This window comes from Equus asinus, chromosome 27, assembly GCF_041296235.1.
Source record: "Equus asinus isolate D_3611 breed Donkey chromosome 27, EquAss-T2T_v2, whole genome shotgun sequence".
NCBI classification, from domain to species: Eukaryota; Metazoa; Chordata; class Mammalia; order Perissodactyla; family Equidae; genus Equus; species Equus asinus.
In genome coordinates this window covers 38,443,592-38,462,114 of record NC_091816.1, presented here as the reverse complement: position 1 = coordinate 38,462,114, position 18,523 = coordinate 38,443,592, and the positions used below count along the sequence as shown (strand labels likewise).

The window sequence follows — 18,523 nt, the reverse complement described above, 5'->3', positions numbered from 1 at the left end:
CCAGAGTCACTTTGTGATACGATGTTTACCAGGGGCTATGAAATAAGGAGGTAAGTCAAATGCTTATATTTAAGTGACAGTAATCAAAAATCATCCTGCTTTCTGGATAAATCAAGTTGGTGCTTATATCACATTAAATCACAGGATTATGCCTCTTTTTTGTAGTATTTTTCGTTCATTGTTAATTGCCTTTTTTAAAAAAAAGATGAACTCTGCTTATTCTTTAACGTCTTCATCACATTCCTCTCTCTCCGTGTTTTCCGGTGGCCATTTGCGTCGACGGTGCTCCGTGCTCACTGGGCTTGTTGAACCTGAGTTACGTCATTCAGACACGTGGTGAGGTTGGTCTGCTCGGCACTGTCCCGTGTGTCTCTTGGATCTTTTCTCTGGACCCCCTGTTGGTCAGATAGTCTATTTGCTCCAGGGATGGCCAAATAATTTCATATTCCCTCCTTTTTTCGCTTAACTCGTTCTATTTTTTCTACATTCTGGGATGTTTCCTTGAACTAATTTTTCTTTATTTTTTAAAATTTGCTTTTCCCATTTTCCATTCCAAAAGCTCTTTCTTATTCTGTGAATTTTCCTTTTATGAGCATGGCCTCCTATTCTCGAGTCATGGACACAACATCCCCTCTGTCCCTCTGAAAGATTAATTCTCATTATTTTAAAATGTTCTCTGGTTTCCTGTGATGTTTCTGTTCGCTCTAATCTCGTTTTTTGTCTGTTTTAGTGTCTCGGAGTGGGGGCTTTCTTCAAACGTATGATGCCCTCAGCTGTGAGCCTTCATTACATGTGGGCATCAGACGTTTTCGGGGGCCTTTCTGGTGAACCACTGGGGCTCGTTGGCGGTGGATCTGCCTCCTGGGGGTCTGGGGTGAGCCGGGGCTGTGATGGGGGCCAGAGCTGGGAGGAGGTGTTTCCTCAGGGCCCATTTTATTTTTCAGAGAAGAACATTCCAGTCTCCTGCTGGGGTGGGTGGGGGATGGAGTAGTGAAAGCCCAGCTGTTCTCACTCTTGAAGAAGGTGGGAGGAGGTGGAGGGCAGCGCTGCTGAGCGCACAAGCTTGTATGTAATTTTCTGATTTCATCCCCAAACCCTGTGTTGCTCTGCCTGCGTGGGGGGGCGGGGGGCCTGGAGACCGCTCACTCTGGGAGGTCGGTTTCCCTCCTACCTTCTGAGACCCTGGTGCCCCCAGGCCTGAGCTGCTCCAGCCCGGGGCTCAGGGTCCTCGTCCAGACCCCGCTCCGGAGAAGTCAGGCCCCCGATTTCCAGCTCTTCTAAGGAAGCCCCCCGTCTGCTCTTTATTTTAAAAAATACGTTGAGATCTTTCTCATAGTTGCTCGCACGTTCTGTTCCTTTTGTGAATGAGTTTTTACCTCAGCCATTCTGCCAACTTAAAATCTCGTCTGACTGGGTGCCTTGACAGGACGGTTTAACTGGATGTATTGCAGTGTTGACTCGAGCCCTCGCCTGTGTACCCGTGGTTCTCAGAGTGTTTCCTGGCGGAGCAGCATCTGCATCACCTGGGAGCTGGTGGAAGTGCAGATTCTCTGTGTCTGTGCTTAAAGGTGCCTGCGGACGTTTATTGAAGATTTGCAGTAGAAATTTTTTTTAGCAGCTTTATTGAGGTATAATTGATATTCTAAAAACTGCACCTAACATATATGATTTGATGTGTTTGGATATATGCCTACACCCAAGAAACTATGGCCACAATCAAGGTAATAAACACCTCTGTCACGTCCAGAAGGCTTTGTGTCCCCGTTTCCCATGGTGGTAAGGACACTGGACGTGAGCTCTGCCCTGGGCTAGTCTCCACATGTACGATGCAGGGTTGCTGACCGTAGGCTCTGTGCTGCACAGCGGGTCTCTGGGACTCTCTCATCTGCTGTGATCAACAACGTGGATGAACCTGGAGTCATTCTTTCAGGGGAAATGCTAATGCCTGGCCCCAGGCCTCCTGGGTCGGACGCCCCGGGGTTGCCCAGCTTCAGTGTTTCACAACCTGATTCTGGGGCAGGCAGAGCTCACACACCTTTGCTGTGCAGGAGGGCGCCGGTTCACCAATTATAACACACGGAGCATTTTTTGATCCTTGTGTTATTTCCATCCTACGACGAGGATACTGATGACCAGAGGGTTTAAATGACTTCCCACAGCACAGGTCCTGATGCAGGCGTCCAGGCTCCTGGCCTCTTAGCTCCACCACAATTCCTGTGTGTGTGCTGTGCTCTGAAGGTTTTATGTAATGACAGCCTAAAACATTAGTAACAGTGGCGTCTCCAGCCCTTGCCCAGCCATCTCCAGTCCACCCTTCCAGGTGTCTAACGCGTGTGAACTCATTTAATCCTTACTCATTTAATCCCGGGCCAGCTGCTGTCAGGCGCCTCGAGGAGCACACGACTCGACCCTCCAAAGCTAGCAACGCTGAGAAGCTGAGGTGCAGGACGCGCGTTGAAATGCACAGATAGATTGCTGGGCTGGGAGTCAGCACACGCGAGTTCTAGTCCCAGCCCTTATCCGGCTGTGTACACTCCAGCAGGTGCCTAATCTCTTAATTACTTTTAATACCACATGAGAGAGGGCAGGAGAGAAAGCATTATGCAACAAATATGAGAGTCATTAAGTCCTGGCATTGCCAACGTGGAAGTGTCATTAAGTCTCATTTCATAAGAGGCCTGTGATGTGGCATCTTCTAGGAACAAACCTGAGGCGGTCTCTTCAACGTTAAATTAGCCAGGAAGAATTAATTGAATGCTTATTAATGTTCTTGACACTCTGAAGAGTGCGTCTGTGTCTCAGACGCTCGAGTGCTTTGAGGAGCACGTTGGATTGCTCGCTATTATTTCACATCCTTGAACAGCACACCCGTGTCCTTGTTGTAGGAACTGCAGAGAGTGAGTCTCTTGGAGCCAACTGAAGTGACGGTGCAGGAAGGAAAAGGCACCAGCCAAGAGAGAGGATGGACGGGGACAAAAGAGCAACACTTTTTAAAAATTTTATATTGGAAATAATTTCAATTATAAAAGTTGCAAAAGCAAAAACAGGACAGACAGACAGCAGGTGAAGCTGCGAGCGGTCAGTGTCTCTCCTGGAGACCCGGCCGCTTCCTCTCACTGAGATGCTCGTTTTGGTCACCCATCTCTTGGGTGATGGGTGATAGAATGACTCTTCTTTTTCATCCCTTGTGGCTCATAAGCCGTCTGGGGGAATTCTTGAAAACCACGCAGATACCGTGCCCCTCGTCAGAAGTCCCCCGGGGGTGGGAATGCTTCAGCATCGATAGTGTGTGTATAATCCAAGAATGGGCTGATGTACTAAAGACACATTCACAGAAAGGAGATGCTCAGAGAAGGTGACAATGGGACAGCAGAAGGTAAAAAATTCATTAGCGGGTTGGAATATCAAGTTGAGAGAACTTTCCAGAAAGTAGAACAAAAGGACAGATAGAAAACAGAAGTGAGAAGTTAAAAAAAATTAGATCGAACATCTGAATAATACAAGTTCTAGAAAAAGAGAAATATTTTCAACTTACAAGAGTTGAAGGACGTGAGTTTTTGTTATTAAAATTATATATGTACAAAATTTTAAAAGTCAAGTGGGTCCCAAAGGATTAAATGGAAATACAGAAACCCCTGCATATCTATAGTATTTGAATTTCTTACAAAGAGAATGAATGCAAGAACTCCTGTAATTAATGGGCAGATGGAGTAACCACAGAGGGGTCAAAGGTGGAATTATTGTGATGAGACGTATACTTAATAGATTTGAGAGGTCCTGGATGGCAGTTCAGAGAGAGAGATGCTTAAGCAAATATCAAGTGAGATTGTGAGGGGAGAGTTTGGACCTGAATTTAGAATTAGTTGGTAAGCAGAGGGAAGATCGTCAGCAAGAGCACCCGGGCAACCTCATGGCGACGATGCCCCCGATGTGTGAGCATTTGTACGGGCCAGGCTCCCTGGTGAGCACTTCACAGGCGTCCTGGCACTTGGTAGCCCCACCTCCCTGTGAGGTTGTGGTCGTTATTCCCGCTTTACAGACGGATCCTGAGATTCTGAGTGAGTGAGCATTTTATGGAGAGTCCCCCGGCTCAGGTTGGAGTGAGAGCTGCTGGATTCCACTGCCAGTTTTGCTGTCTCTGTCATGGGAGTCACAAATGGGCGGGTGACCTTGGCGGGGGGGAAACCTGGATGGAAGAGAAGGGGCCTTTCCTGTACTAGATCCTTGAGATGGACATCCTGGAGATGTTCTGCGGTGAGATGAACCGTGGAGCATTCAAACTCAATGCCGTCAGTGTTGAGGCTGCGCGGGGTCCACGAGCAGGGCAAATAGCCAGGAATATCATCCTAGTAGCTGGTGCAGGCAGGGTTAGAGAGGGAGAGACTGGCAGACAGGACATCAGCTAGGAGGATGTTGCAGTGTCCTCATTGCAAGTTGATGACATGCCCCACTGCCAACTGAGAGCTGTCGTGTCTCCCTCTGACTTTCTCTAGCAGTGAATCTTTTCCTCCCATGAGCCCTGGTCCCTGTCTACCTAATATCAGTCGTCTTTGAGTCCCTGCCATGCTTGGCACGTAACAGGCATCCTGTTGAATTCATGAGTGAAGACATAGAAGACAGCAGAGGCGGAAGGGACAGACTCAAGGGCAAACCTGAGGGTTCGGGGAGGAGGTCACAGGACCTAGGAGCATATTGCACACAGCTGTGGAGAGGGAAGACTTCAAGGGCCTCAAAGTTGCTAGCCTGGCGAACACAAGAAGGGGGGTGCAACCTGAGGGAGAGTCTGCATGCCAGGTTCTAGGTAAGGAGCATTTAAGTCAGACACAATCCTAGACTTGTTGGAGAGGGGAAAACACAGGAAGCACATGGCTAAAATATAAGGAGGTGGAGGTTGATAAAGGAGCTAAATGCAGTGGGATGGCAGTCACTCCACGGTGGGCGGGGGGCCTTCCAGAGGAGGGGATAAGTGAGCTGTGGGTCTTAGGAGCTCAGGCAGTAAGTTACATGCAGGTCACCAGAATCCTGGTGGATTGCTTTGTGGAATCTTGCATGTTCTTTGATTTTGTTCATGGCAGGACTTTTTTTTTTCTGAGCTAGCATCCACCTTCAATCCTCCTCTTTTTGCTGAGGAAGACTGGCCCTGAGCTAACATCTGTGCCCATCTTACTCCACTTTGTATGTGGCGCATCTGCCACAGCATGGCTTGACAGGTGGTGCAGTGCTCCGCACTCAGGATCCGAACCTATGAACCCTGGGCTGTCGAAGCAGAGCCTGCAAACTTAACTGCTGTGCCCCCGGGCCAGCCCCTATGGCAGGACATTTTCATCCCTGATTTCTGGAAATAGTGATGAGTTGGTTGGGGCAAAAGATTTTAAAAAAAAGGATGTTGCATGACATTAGTGACCATACTTGGTAGTAGCCAGGTTTGGCTATGGAACAAGCCACGTGTAAATGACCTACTGACTGGCTCAGAAACAGCTCAAGAGCAGGACAGAATGATCAGAATCACGGTGGAGCCCTCCAATGCAACTGAAGGAGTAAATAATACCACTTACAATACTACCACTTAGTGACTTGCTGGGAAACGGCGTGGTTAGGAAGGACACCAAGATCTCCTGACTCGAATTCCCTAACCGCTGAGTTTTACTGTATGTTGTGGGTTGAATTGTGTCCCCCCAAAAAGATATGTTGGGGTCCTCACCTGCAGTCCCTCAGAACATGACCTTATTTAGAAGTAGGGTGTTTGCAGATTTAACCAAGTTAGGCTGAGGTCGCTAGGGTGGGCTCTAATCCAGCGTGACTGGGGTCCCTATAAGAACGGGAAGTTTGGACACAAACGCATCTAGAGAGAAGACCGTGTGAAGACAGAGCAGAGACTGGCGTGACGCTGCCAGAAGCTGAGGAGCATCTGGGGCCACGGAAGCTGGAAGAGACGAGGAAGGATGTCCCCAGCTCTTTCAAGGGGAGCAGGCCCTGCTGACAGCTTGATCTTGGACTTCCGGCCTCCAGGACTGCGAGAGAACACACTTGTGTTGTTCTATGCCACCCAGTCCGCGGTGCTTGGTTACAGCAGCCACAGGAAGGTCGCTCACCGTAGGGTAGAATTTTTCCCAGTCCGAAGTGGACTTTGTACAGTAAACAGCCATGTTCTCTACTCTGGAGGTGAGGAAGGGGTGGAAGGGGCCAGCGGGCAACGGAGCTGAGCTGTTACTGGAGATGTCAGTGAGGGTGAGGGGAGGGCACAGAATCGAGCATGCATCTGTGTGCGGCCTGTTGGGACACAGTCCTCTGGATATGAGAGAATAGGGTAGGGTTGTGCGGAGACAGGCACTGTCTGGATGACCAGAGCCCTGAATTTGCCTCTGGGACCTTATTTTCTTCATCTGAAAAATAGTGCAAGTATTCGCTATCTGCGCTACCAATATGGCGGCCACAAGCCACACATTCACTTGAATGTGGCCAGTGCAACCGAGGACCTGAATTTTAAATTCGAATGGATTTTATTTATTTAAATTTATTATGCCCTGTGTCTAGTGACTGCCACGTTGGGTGAGCAGGAGTTGATCTGAGGGTACTACAACCCCAGCACTCTTGGCTCAGCATATCAGCTAAGGGAAACCCTGTTTAGGTTGGCACCACCAGAGAGGAATTTGGATTTAACGTGGAGTGAAACCTTGAAATTGGTATTTTGGGAACAGGTTGTCAGTTCGAAGAATCTGGACGTCTGACACAGAGGACATACCCAGGAATGATTTCATAAAGGGTGTGAAGTTGGTGTCGTGTCATGATTATGTGGGCAAGCGTTGACAGAAGACGGAAGACTCTGGCATCAGTTGAATACATTCTACTTAACCCAGCTGCTTGTGGCATGCAGAACACAGTGCCTCCCAATTATTCTTAGCGGTTAAATGCTCCGATAGAATGGGCAGGTTGAGTGCAATTGAACTTTTAAAAGTGCTTTTGGGCAACAAGGATAATCTCATTCTCCTTTGCTGTCTTCTGTAAATCCTTCAGAGAGGAAGAAATAAACCTATTAGAGCACACCCCCCTGTTTCCTGCAGCCAAGGCTGGGTGCGTGGCGGTGATGTGTGCGTAGCATTTTCAGAGGCTGCGGCTCCGTCTAAGATTTAACACAGGTGTCTTACCTGTGGCCATAGCTAGGAGGAACTTGTCAAGATTAGATATGAGCGCCATTTTTGAGCACAAATTGTCTGCCCTTAGGAAAGTCAAAGTGAATTCTGCTATGGAGTGTTTATGATGTCATGGATCCTTGTATTTTCCTGGTTGGCCTCAAAAGAAAAGAGCTACTTGGCATGTTCAGAAAAGGCTTGTGGGGTGGTGGGCAAGAGTGTTGCTTTGGTGGGACCTTGGATGGAGCGAGTGGCTGTGTTGGTTGGTAGCAGCGTGAGGCAGCTTCTAGGATGTTGGAGAGAAGCTGGAAGCTGGAACTGGAAGAATCAGCAGGGTCAGGCATATAGGGCCCAGTGAAAATTAACTAAGGGAAGCTGTGCCTGGGAACAATTAGGATTTCTTCTTAGAATCATCTGTCAAGTAAGCTTATCTACTTTTTAGTTTAAATCAGCTATTTCTTCCCTAACACAGCTTAGCTGTGTGACCCAGACCGCACAGGAGGGACTCCCACTTCACCAGAGGTGTGGGATTGACAGAGGCCTCAGAACCTCAGGGGAGAGGTGTTTGTAGTTCTGAGAACAGGCCCCCACCCCAAGTGAGAATCCCCGAATCTGAAGGAACCCCATAGTACTACCTGGACCTCTCCCAGGCGGTTCTGTGAATTGTCCAGAACCCCAGATCTAGCGGGTTTGATTGCTCGGGCTGCCACGTTTGAGAAGGGGCTTACTGGGGAGGGAAGCTGCCTGTTCTGAGCTATTTAGGGCTAACCAGACACCAGCTTAGCATCTGCATCTCACTTCCACCCCCAGTGTGAGCACATCATCTTGTTTCACCTCATATACACCTCCTGGTTACCAGTTACGACCCTCTGCAAAGCTTTCATTATGCCACTCTCAGCTCGTTTTCCTCTGGATAAAAATACCGCCAACGCTACGGTGGATCAGCGCTGGTGGTAGCCGGTCTCATGCTGTGATCCAGTGGATCCACCCTCTGTCTCCACACCTTCAAGGTGTGTTTGTGGAATGCAGTTGGCTGTATACGCTTGGAGCTAAGGATTGGCACTAGAGAAGTACCTAGAATTCCATCTTGAACATTTTTGTGGTCTATCTGTTGGCAATAATTCCTTAGAAAAATTAACCCAGCAGCAACACTTTCGATTATTTCATTGGGGAGGCATCTGCAGGTAGACCAATTACGTGGCTTTTGCAATGCACTGGGCCAGCATTTTCCCCTCTGGAGGTTAATGGGTGGTAGGAACATAAAAGTATTCTGTGGTCAGATAAATTTAACTGCAGGACTGGAGAACTTTATTATAGGAACTTGTATTTTCGTCCTCCAAGTGGATCAGATATTTTGCAGCATTTTTCCAACTTACAGGGTCATTTATTTCTTTTGAGGGAGACTTTCTTAGGTCTTGTGTTAACCTGTAAGGCCCTTCAGAAAGTGCTGGAAAAGATCAGTGAGCATGTGTGTTGGCCATGGAATGAGAAGGAATGCAGAGTCCCAAGGAGCCCAGAATTTTAGCCGTGTGTGTGTGCGTGTGTGTGTGATCGCATAACTCAACATCAAGGGCCACGGGTGGTTGAGGGAGAGAAGAGTGTCAGAAAGGATGCCATGGTTTCAGACCTGGCTGACAGGGAGAACGCTGATGCTGTGTACACAAGGGAGAGTCAGGAGTTGATGCTGTTCTTATCACAAAGTTTAGTCTTAATTGATCCCTGATTGTTCCCAAACTGTTGTTCTGTGTCCCAACTAGTCAACTTCATAGACTAACAGACATGTTTTTGAACTTTTAATTCCACATTTTATACGGTGTTTACTAGGTACTGATTTGGTTATTGCTTTATTTTCAATCTTAGATTTGTTCAGAGTCACAAATTGGTAATACTGTCTTGTTTGGGTTTGATTATACTTGGGAGAGAATATTCTTTTTTTGGTGAGGAAGATTGTCACTGAGCTCACATCTGTGCCAATCCTCCTCTACTTTATGTGGGACGCCGCCACAGCCTGGCCTGATGAGTGGTGTGTAGATCCGCACCTGGGAACCCACAAACCCAGGGCCACCAAAGCAGAATGTGAGAGCTTAACCACTGAGCCGCTGGGCCGGCCTCTGGAGAGAATTTTCTTATCTCAACACAGAGGGATAGTGAATGATGTGGAAGGGAAGGGAATTCTTATTCCAGAGAAAACCTTCGTTGGTTTTCTCATGTGTTGATCCTATTTATTAGAACCTGCTGTTTACTCAGTTGGACGTAAGTTGGTCAGGGGCAAGCTGGTCCTGTCTTCTCCCTCTCCGCTGAGCGCATTGCTCCAGAATGAGTGACGCTGGCTTCTGGGCTGGGAACTTTGGATGGCGGGGACCACGAGGCCGAGGGATGGCTGCAGCTTCCTCCACAGAGAGTTTAAGAGGAAGCTCAGCCTTTACTCTAATTGAGTTTGGAAAGCATAGCCATCAGATTCCCGCAGAGATCTCTTCAGTTGCAAATTCTTTCAGTCTGTGCTTTGCAATTGCCTTACCTTGCTGAATTTTCTGGGGAAAGCCATTCTCAATTATTTTCACCTTTCTTTCCCTTATCAAATAAGATATTTCCTTTGCCACCAAGCTGTGAATGTAAACACAGCCTTTTCTTTCACATTCCCTTTGTGACTCATCCTCGATGAAAGCATCTCTGCTGAGATCCTAGAAGACAGAGCCAGGCTACAGCCCCACAATCCTCCATTTTCAGGGTCTAATTGCATCTCATATTTTAAAAGCCATCACGGAAACTGGCGGGCCATTTGCCTTATTGTAGGAGTCCCTTGAGTGTAGCTTTCCAGAGAGTCTCAGGACCCATTAGGGGCATACATTAAACAGAACGGCATATATAATCAGCACTTACCTGATTCACCTTTCTGGTGAAAAATGTGTGTCATCAGAATTTCCCTGTGCTGTTTAATTTGTTAGATCGTTCTGGGCGTGATGACCTTGTGCAACATTGAACGACCTTATTAGAAAAACACTTGCAACAGTTAATGAGATGTCTTTCTCTACCTGAATGATGACCAAGTGTGTTTTATTTATTTGTTTTGGAACAGGTTTTGCCTGGCATTCTGCAGAAGCATTGCTGTATCTTACCAGACAGGAATACAGGTAAATACGTTTCCTTCTTCTGAGTTGAGATTATGGGTTTTATATCAGTGGGAAAATTGAGAAATATGATTGCATAATTTAGATGTTTTTGTTTTCTTGGTTGTTATTTTAGTGCAGGATTGTATTGTTGGCTTTGAAACAAGCAAAAAAATGGCTTATTCAGTCCTACAGTGAGTTGTAACCTGAGCTGAGAGATCTGTTTTTATTTGACAAAGGAAATAGATTTGGATGGTTGTCATCTTGGATTTTTAAGGGAAACTGGTTGTCTTGCAAAGGTGAATGTATTATTTTCAAAGTTGTTTCTCTTGTTGATTATACTTATTTATTGAGGAAAATCACCATCGTTGGCTAGCATGGAATATATTTGGAGTTTGTTTGCAATCAAGATAGGAACTGGGCAGATTTTATGTTCTTAAAACCTTCAGGATCTCAGTGAATGAAACCAGAGGGTGGGTGTCTTTGGAGGGAAAGCATGTGACTGTGTAATTTCTCACAGATGTGTGTGACTGTGTGTTGTGAGTGAGGTGGTTTGCATTACTTTTAAGGAAACACATTGGAGGGGAAAAAAAGTCAAAAAAAAATCTTTGGAACTTTCGTTGTTTTAAAATTAAGAAACAAACAAAAAAGAACCAATCTGGAGTGTGTTATCCTGTGGATCTATGTCTCAGGTACTCTCCCGTGCAGGGTTTCTAATTTAAGGTATTTTCATCAGAGAAATGCCAAGTCCTGAGCAAAAGGCGGAGGATGCTGGTGCTGCATCTTTTCAGCAAAGGGTTCTGATGGAGCTTGGTCCCTCCTACAGTCGGTCGTGTCCTGTAAACAGGTCTGCTAGCATCCCAGGATACTTTTGTTGGGTATGAAACAGAGGTGTGCAGAAATTCCCTGTGTGTTTTTAGCTACAACGAAATGAATCATAATGGGCTCTCTGTGAGAATTAGAAGTATTTAATCGGTTGGGATTTACTAGGCTTCCATTATAAATAGCATATTAGCCAGCTAGTATCATTACTGGGGTACCATTCTTAAGTGATCAATAAGTTATTGGTTTATATCATACATTCCAATGTAAAACACCAGGTATTTTGGGAAAAATAGGATCTTCATTTTTTTTTTTTTTTTTGGCTTATGAACATGGAGAGATTACATCGTTGACCCTATTATGTTTCAAAAAAGTTCATGGAGTTGCCCGTGTTTTGTTTGTTGTCACCTGTTCAAATGGATCTTGGCTGCGAATTTGAGCATATTTACTGCCTATGGGGAAGTTTGCTTAGAACATGGCTGGCTATTTTTTGGGCCTCTTTCTATATTCTGAAAGTCTTGGTTAGTGATGAAAATATATGAACAGGTCAAGTGTGAAGAAACAAAGATTTTTTTTAAACTGTGTCTATCAATGACAGTGAGTGTAACATGATTTACAGAAGGAATGAATTTTCTAGATTAGCTTATATCTTCCGGGTGAGTCATTACTTTGATTCTGAAAAGCATCAGAAATAATGATAAAGTTAAGTACTGTTCTGTGGGAATCTAAGTGGATTTTAAATATTGAAATGAGTTTTCTATATTTTTAGACAGTTTATGTAAGAAGTTTCAAGTTAGTATGGGAAATATTGCCAAATATGCTTTATTTGCTTTTCATGAGAATTCAAGTTATCAACCTCTAGAACCGAAAAGCTCCCTTCTGTTAAGACTTGAATATTGAGGACATTTACCAGGCAATGAATGTTCTTAAAAGTAATTTTATATTATAGAGCATTTCACTTTGAAGTCAGTTCTAGAAGACCCGAGGCTGTGGCATTAGGTATGGAAAAGGGAAGGAATTATATCAAAAAGGAAGAAAAAAGAGCTGGCTGAAATTATAACTCTTCAAAGTATAAGTTCGTCCCGAATTCAAAGGTTTGGCAATTCTAGTTTTTACCTTATAATTTGATCTAATATGTCCAAAGCTGCTTGATTATTTAGGTTGTTTGGAGATTTCCTCAGGCTCAGACAGTTCTTATTGCTTTTGCATTTTAGTGATTTTTGAGGTCCTTATAAAGTTGAACGTAGTCTGTTCTCACCTTGGTGGTTTTCTAGAAGACTGTTCAGGTGTTTGATTGAGAAGGTCAGCTTTGGAGAGGGTAGAAAGTTTGTGTGGGAAGGTGAAAAACATTCTGCAGGTGGATGGTGGCGATGCTGCCCAGCAACGTGCACGTGCCTCGTGCCACTGAGCTGTGCACTGAAAAATGGTTAAGATGGTGAATTGTATGTTATGTGTATTTACCACAGTTCAAAAAAAGACCAACTTTGGGATGAATCCTGACTTTCATTTTGTTTGCATTTTGAGTTTTACTTATTTTAGAAATGCTGTATATTCCGTTAACTTACGTATGTTGTAGCTGAATATCTGGAAAAAGACACCCCTGTTTCCAGGTGTTTTTCCCTGTTGTAGAAGTGGTACACCAAATAGAGCTGGCGACGAAGTAGGAGGGGCGACATCAGCCCCTGAGTTTTATGTAGCCCTTCTCTGAATTAAACGTGGCTACTTTTGAAAGACAGACATGTCATTTTCTCTTGCTATTTGATTGCTAGTGACAATTTGGGTTAATGATAGGAAGAGCTAGAGTGACGTCTATGGATTACCTCTGTATGCTGCCTTATTTTTCATGTTTTTCTCAGGAAAACTGAGAGTTGGGCGGATAAAGCATGTTTATGTTGTGAAGGAGAAACGCAGCCAGAGAGCTCCTTTTGCACAAGCACAGACACGGTGCGCGGGCACTTCAGCTCTTTCACGTTTCCATTCTTCCCTTTCCTCATTTGCGTGACTCCGCCCCCTCTTGTGTCTTGGGTTTGCCCCTTCCTGGGAGGCCCGCTGTGGCCGTCCGTGTGCAACAGGCACCTGCAGTGCAGATCCACCCACGAGGAACAGCTGACGAGAAGGGGACTTGAGTGTATGTCTGGGACTTTGGTGACCGTCTCTGGCTGGAGTCCAGCCCAATGGTGATTAGGATGGCTGCTGAGATGCGGGCTGTGGGTCCTTCCCGCCTTCACACCCCGCTCTGGGGGAGCCACCTCAGAAAGCCCTCAGAGCCAGGGCAGCGTTCCTGGACATGCCGCTCCTTCAGTGGAGGGCTGGCACCTTGGCGTCTGAATCCTGGCTGGCTGGCTGGTCTCTGGTGGGACTCAAGGACACCATCAGTTAAACAAGTTCAAAATGGCGCTCATTCCTGTGTGGTTTAGAACTCTCTTTTGAGCAGTGTCTTCTTCACAAACATCATTTTATCGTGACTGGCTGTTTTCTGGACTAAAGTTGACCGCTCTTTGAGTTTTTACGGGCAGTTTTGTCCTCTAGGCACCAGAGCTCTCCTGTAGTTGCTTTAGTGCTTTTCACTGTTGAGTTGGTGGGAGGAGGAACTTGGATTCCTTGGTGTGAAATGTAGCACAGCATAAGTAATTAATCTTTCTCCTGCTCTTCCATGTCCCATAAGATCTGTACATAATTTATGTACAACCAATATTAGGTAACTCATCAGTGGCAGCCTTCCATGAAAGAAAATGCAGCTTATGAAAACATATTTCCCTAACAAGGAGAATCTGAGCGGTGGAGAGGTTGGGAGCTGTCTAGTTCTTGGACGGTCTGGCTTCCTTATCTTGATCGTCAGTGGAGTTCCTTCAGAATTCACGTCATCTGGGAAAATCAAGCTTAGGCAGTGGTGAGCTTAATGAATTCTCTTTCATGTAGGCTGCCCAGTGGGCTGGGATTCTGACTCCAAGCCTGGCTGCCTCACAGCATTTATTCTCTATCAGGAGACAGCCTGTTTGACTGCTAAGAATAAGTCGAAGTTTCAAAGTGAACTGATTTTGCATAAAGCAGCAGCACTTACCTATGCAGACTTTGCTAATAACAGCTGCATCACGAAACCTCACTTAGATTGAGCACGCGGCGGTATTTGATTTTTGAGATACCTTACATCTCTACTTGGCACTGAATGCAAGATGATTGTGAAATAATTCTCATGTAACAAGTGGGGTGGAAAGACTTTAAATATTTTCCATCTATTTTGTGGGACTGATTTTTGTGTATTTGCAAATATGTAATGTGATGTTCACTGAAGACATGGGTGTTACGGACTCTGATGTTGGGTTCCTACTAGTGACGTGCTCGTCAGAGTTTACAGCCAACTCTCCTGTGCCTGGAGGGAGAGGCGGGTGGGAAGCCCTGAGGTGTGGTGTCTGCCGATTTCTGGGTGTAAATGCTCCCCGTGAAGTTACTGGATGTGGATTCGGGAGGAGTTCTCCCCAGTCACTGTTCTCCTGAGCGGGTGGGAGCTGGGTCCATGTCACCACTGGCTCTTACCTCTCCGTCTGGTGTCTCCCCTGTGGGTTTAATTCAGGGGCTGTGGCAAAGGTGTGCTCTCTCCATGGCAGCAGGTCGTCCTCTTGTGTTTCGGCTAAATAAAATCTTGGATTAAAATTTAATGTTCGTAACAGGGTGTTTAGTTTAAAAAAATCTACGTGGGTTGAGTCAACATTTTTGTCATTTAGATGTGGATGTTGAGTAGATATGCTCTATGACACAAGGTTCGAGAAGCCCACAGGGTGTAGACCTGATTACACGTTATTGACCTGTTCAGTGAGCAGGACTGACATCTGGACAGCCGCTGGGGCCGTGTGCAGGTGGACCTCAGACAGGCAGAGGGGACGTCATCATTGAAATAGTGGGAGGGATGTTGTCTGGTCGTCTAAATCCCTAAGTTTCTGTTGAGCTGAAGGTGTTAAAAAGCTTTTAATTTCCTGATGGACAAATGAAGGAAAATCAGTGTACAAGGTTGCTCTCTGTGCCACAGACCCGTCCACAGAAGTGGCTGCGATAACTGGTAGCAGTAAGAGGTTGGCAGTGGGTGTGTATGTGGAGGTGAAGCTGTTTCCTTAGTTTCATGCCTAACTTGCACGTGATTCCCAAAGATATATAGACGGTGATGTAACCTAGTGTTAAATTTAAGTTCTGACATTAATAGGGACATTTGCACGTGGCATTTTTATAGTGTTTCCGGTTTATAAGGCTCTTTCACATTAATTTTGGCTGGTCCTTCGACTTTCTTGTGAGATAGGCAGGACTGCCCTGTTTTGCTGAGGAGGAAGTGGGTCCAGAGGTCCCTATGACTTTCTGTTGTCACACGGCCGATAAACATTTTGCCGTGACTGAAATACAGCTCTTCACTCTGAGTCAGTACATGATACCATAAGGACCCATAAGAAGTCCTTAATTATCCCAGTGTGACTCTCCTCTGAAATACAGTGCAGAACAGAATGGTACCGACTGGGAATCCCGATGCTGGAGCAAAAGGGAGAAGGAGCCACCAGCACAGTCCCTGGAGCTTCAGGATGGGAGATGGGGGAGCATGTGAGATGGGTTTGTTACCAAAAAGATGCTCAGTGGAAAATTTTCACACATGGGAGGCTTAACTTTTTTCGAAATGTCAGGTAATGGCCTTTTAACATACTGGGTTAAAGATAAGATGTCACTTCTTTGAAAGACCAAAACTTTTAGTAAGTTTCTTTTACCCAGATGCTGGAATTATTTATAATACCCTTTTTCCTTTCCAAAAAGGATCGAGGTTGTGCAAACAGGATGCCATATGATATGATTCATAAACTAAGAATAACAAAGGCATCGCCGAGCTGGGCTTGATGAAGAAAGCGGATCCGTCAGCCGCACAGCTGCTTCTTCTTTAACCCACATCTCAGTGACCCGGTGCCGCCTGGGAGCGGGCAGAGCGTGTGTTCCTGCCTGCCCTCTGCCTGTGGACCAGCTGAAGATAGAAAAAAAAGGGCTTCATTTCATAAACTTAAAATGACCTTATTAGAAAACTAGTCGTGCTATTTAATTACTGCCAGAATGAAAGGTTATGGATCCGTAGTTTTAAGGCCAAACCGTTTTATTCCACGTGGCTGATTAACCCCAAGGGCCGACTTCTAGCCTAGATGGCATCTTTGTGCCAAGTGGAAAAATGTCACCCCTTTGGGAAAGTGAGACCCTAAAGGAAAGCTGGGTGTCAGCCCTGTGCACGCCCAGGCAGGCGCCTTGGGGCAGAGCACAAATCGTACCCCCCCCCGCCCTGGGGCAGGCGACTGTATTTATTTACTTAGGTTGCGGCTCACTGCCCATTTAATGTGGGGACGTGAAGAGGTTCTGTGGACGCTTCTCTGCTGAGAGGCTCTGTGACTAACCCTGGCGTTTGCTCGCACCTGGTTTACTAATACACCAGCACAAATTACTGGGCCCGTCTTGTGTGGCGCGGGTCTCAGGGCTGTGACTTTTCTGTTCCCTGAATGCTGGGTGGACCTAAAACTGGTTCTTGATGCAGATGTTCAGCTTTGTCTGCAGGTCTCGCCTTGGGGAGTCGGGCAGGTGCGTCTCGGTCACATCTCCTCATCTTTGCCTCCCACAGTCAGCTGGATGCTGGCCCTCTGACTGGGCATTTAACCAGCAGCAGAGAAGGGACTCCAGGCACCTGGGAGGCTTTGTCCCCCCATGTTCACATTGCTTGGAGCGTTTCAAAAGCCCGTAGAGAGAAACAGGATCTACGGAGGGAGGGGAATGGCCTGAAGTGAGGTCTGTTCCTAAACTGAGAGGGGGCTCTGTGAGTGGACTGTGCCGTCCTGAATGCCTCCTCGTCCCCCGTGGTCATTCAGTGGCCTCAGTGGGATGTCATCAGCCTCCTATGAAACTCACTGCCGGGACGGGACTATTGCTGAGGACCCTGTGGTCCCCTCCCTGCCTGCTGCTTCCCTGGACTTCCTAAACCACGTGACTGATTGCGCATTTGCAGTGGCTGCTGGAAGAATAAAGCCACATGTGTGGCCGACTTGTAGTGTCCCGTATCTGTTTATTGCTCTCCTGTCCATCAGTCCACCCGCTCACCCCACAGTGTGTGCCCTCGGCCTGCACTGACCATAGTTCTCTACGCACGTTATCTTATCTGCCCCAATTTTCTCACTCACTTAGTTTGCATTGTTGTAGTGCAAAAACAGCTGAAGGGCATGTATTTTTGTAAGCCACCTTAAATCCTTTCTAGTATAAGACAAGACATGCATTCATTCATACATCCATAAAATCCACAGAAATAAGGGTTGTAACCCAAGCTGTGGTTCATCCTCAAACCCAACCTAGACTTCCAGTCACCCAAACAGAAGAATGAAAGGCCTTAAATCACCCGCCTCTTATTATTCCAGCGTAAAATGTTGATTTCTTAGGGGGGTGGAAGTGGAAATGATAACCTAGCAACAAGGATCTCTGCTTTTTGGTTTGGAGATTCGGTTCTGGAAGTCAGGAATTAAGCTCCTAAAGATTTGCGTTAAGATCAGGGCGGTTCAGCGCCCCTGCGCCCCGGGCTCATCTCCCCCGTGAGAACAGGTCCCTGCCGCTGGCCGTCCCCCGGACGGGAAGGGCAGCGTTCTCTCTGGGCTTGTCTGTTGCTGGGAAGACGTGAATTACCGAGGGGAAGGTGTGAGATGCATGAAGCCGTGGTCTCCAGCTTTTTCATGGCTTGTCCTACTTCTGAGTAAAAAAGTAATGAGACACGTAGCATACATTTTCAGGAGTGAAGGGCTGGAAATAGGAAAGCAATTTTAAGTCATCCTCTTTGTCTGTTTTCCCCGCTGAGAACACTTAGGTTTGGAAGTGAGCGTTCTTTCCAAAGCTGCTACTGCAGACAGGTGGTGCACGAGAGTCGAGGGGCAAGCAGAGGGTCGGGGAGCACGAGGCAAGATGTCTCTGGTTTTCCTGACGCGTGCACAACTCTGCTTCTTGGAAGGAGCTCCAGCAACCTCGTCTAAATCCGTTCTGGCTGCCACAGAAACACCGCAGACCCAGGGGCTTGAACAGCACACGTTCATTTCTCACGGTGCTGGAGGCTGGGCGTCCAAGATCAAGGTGCCAGCAGATTCGGTTCCTGCTGAGAGCCCGCTTCCTGGCGTGTTGATAACCATCTTCTCAGCCTGTCCTCATGTGACAGGGAGAGAGGTCATCTCTCTGGGGTCTCCTCTTACAAGGGCACTAATCCCATCATAATGGCCCCACCCTCATGCCCTGATCACCTCCCAGAGGCCCCGCCTCCTAACACCATCACATCCAGGGTTAGGGCGTCACCCTGTGAATTTCGGAGGGACGCCGACACACGGTCCACAGCAGCCCTGCTCTAGTCTGCTGTATGCTTAGATCTAGACAAACATGCTGCTCCTCTTTGAAACTGTTACTTCTGGTATTTCAGCTGCCAGAAGGGTG

At 46.7% G+C, this 18,523-nt stretch overlaps 1 protein-coding gene across 5 annotated transcripts in view; it reads left to right on the top strand.

The window, feature by feature from the left end:
* Positions 1-18,523, top strand: part of DLGAP2 (DLG associated protein 2) — an 823,888-nt gene that overhangs the window by 169,209 nt on the left and 636,156 nt on the right. For all 5 annotated transcript variants that reach the window (XM_070499944.1, XM_044760599.2, XM_044760596.2 and 2 more), the window contains exon 3: positions 10,207-10,261. In XM_070499944.1, coding sequence (XP_070356045.1) covers positions 10,207-10,261 — 55 coding nt within the window. The remainder of the gene's footprint in view (positions 1-10,206; positions 10,262-18,523) is intronic.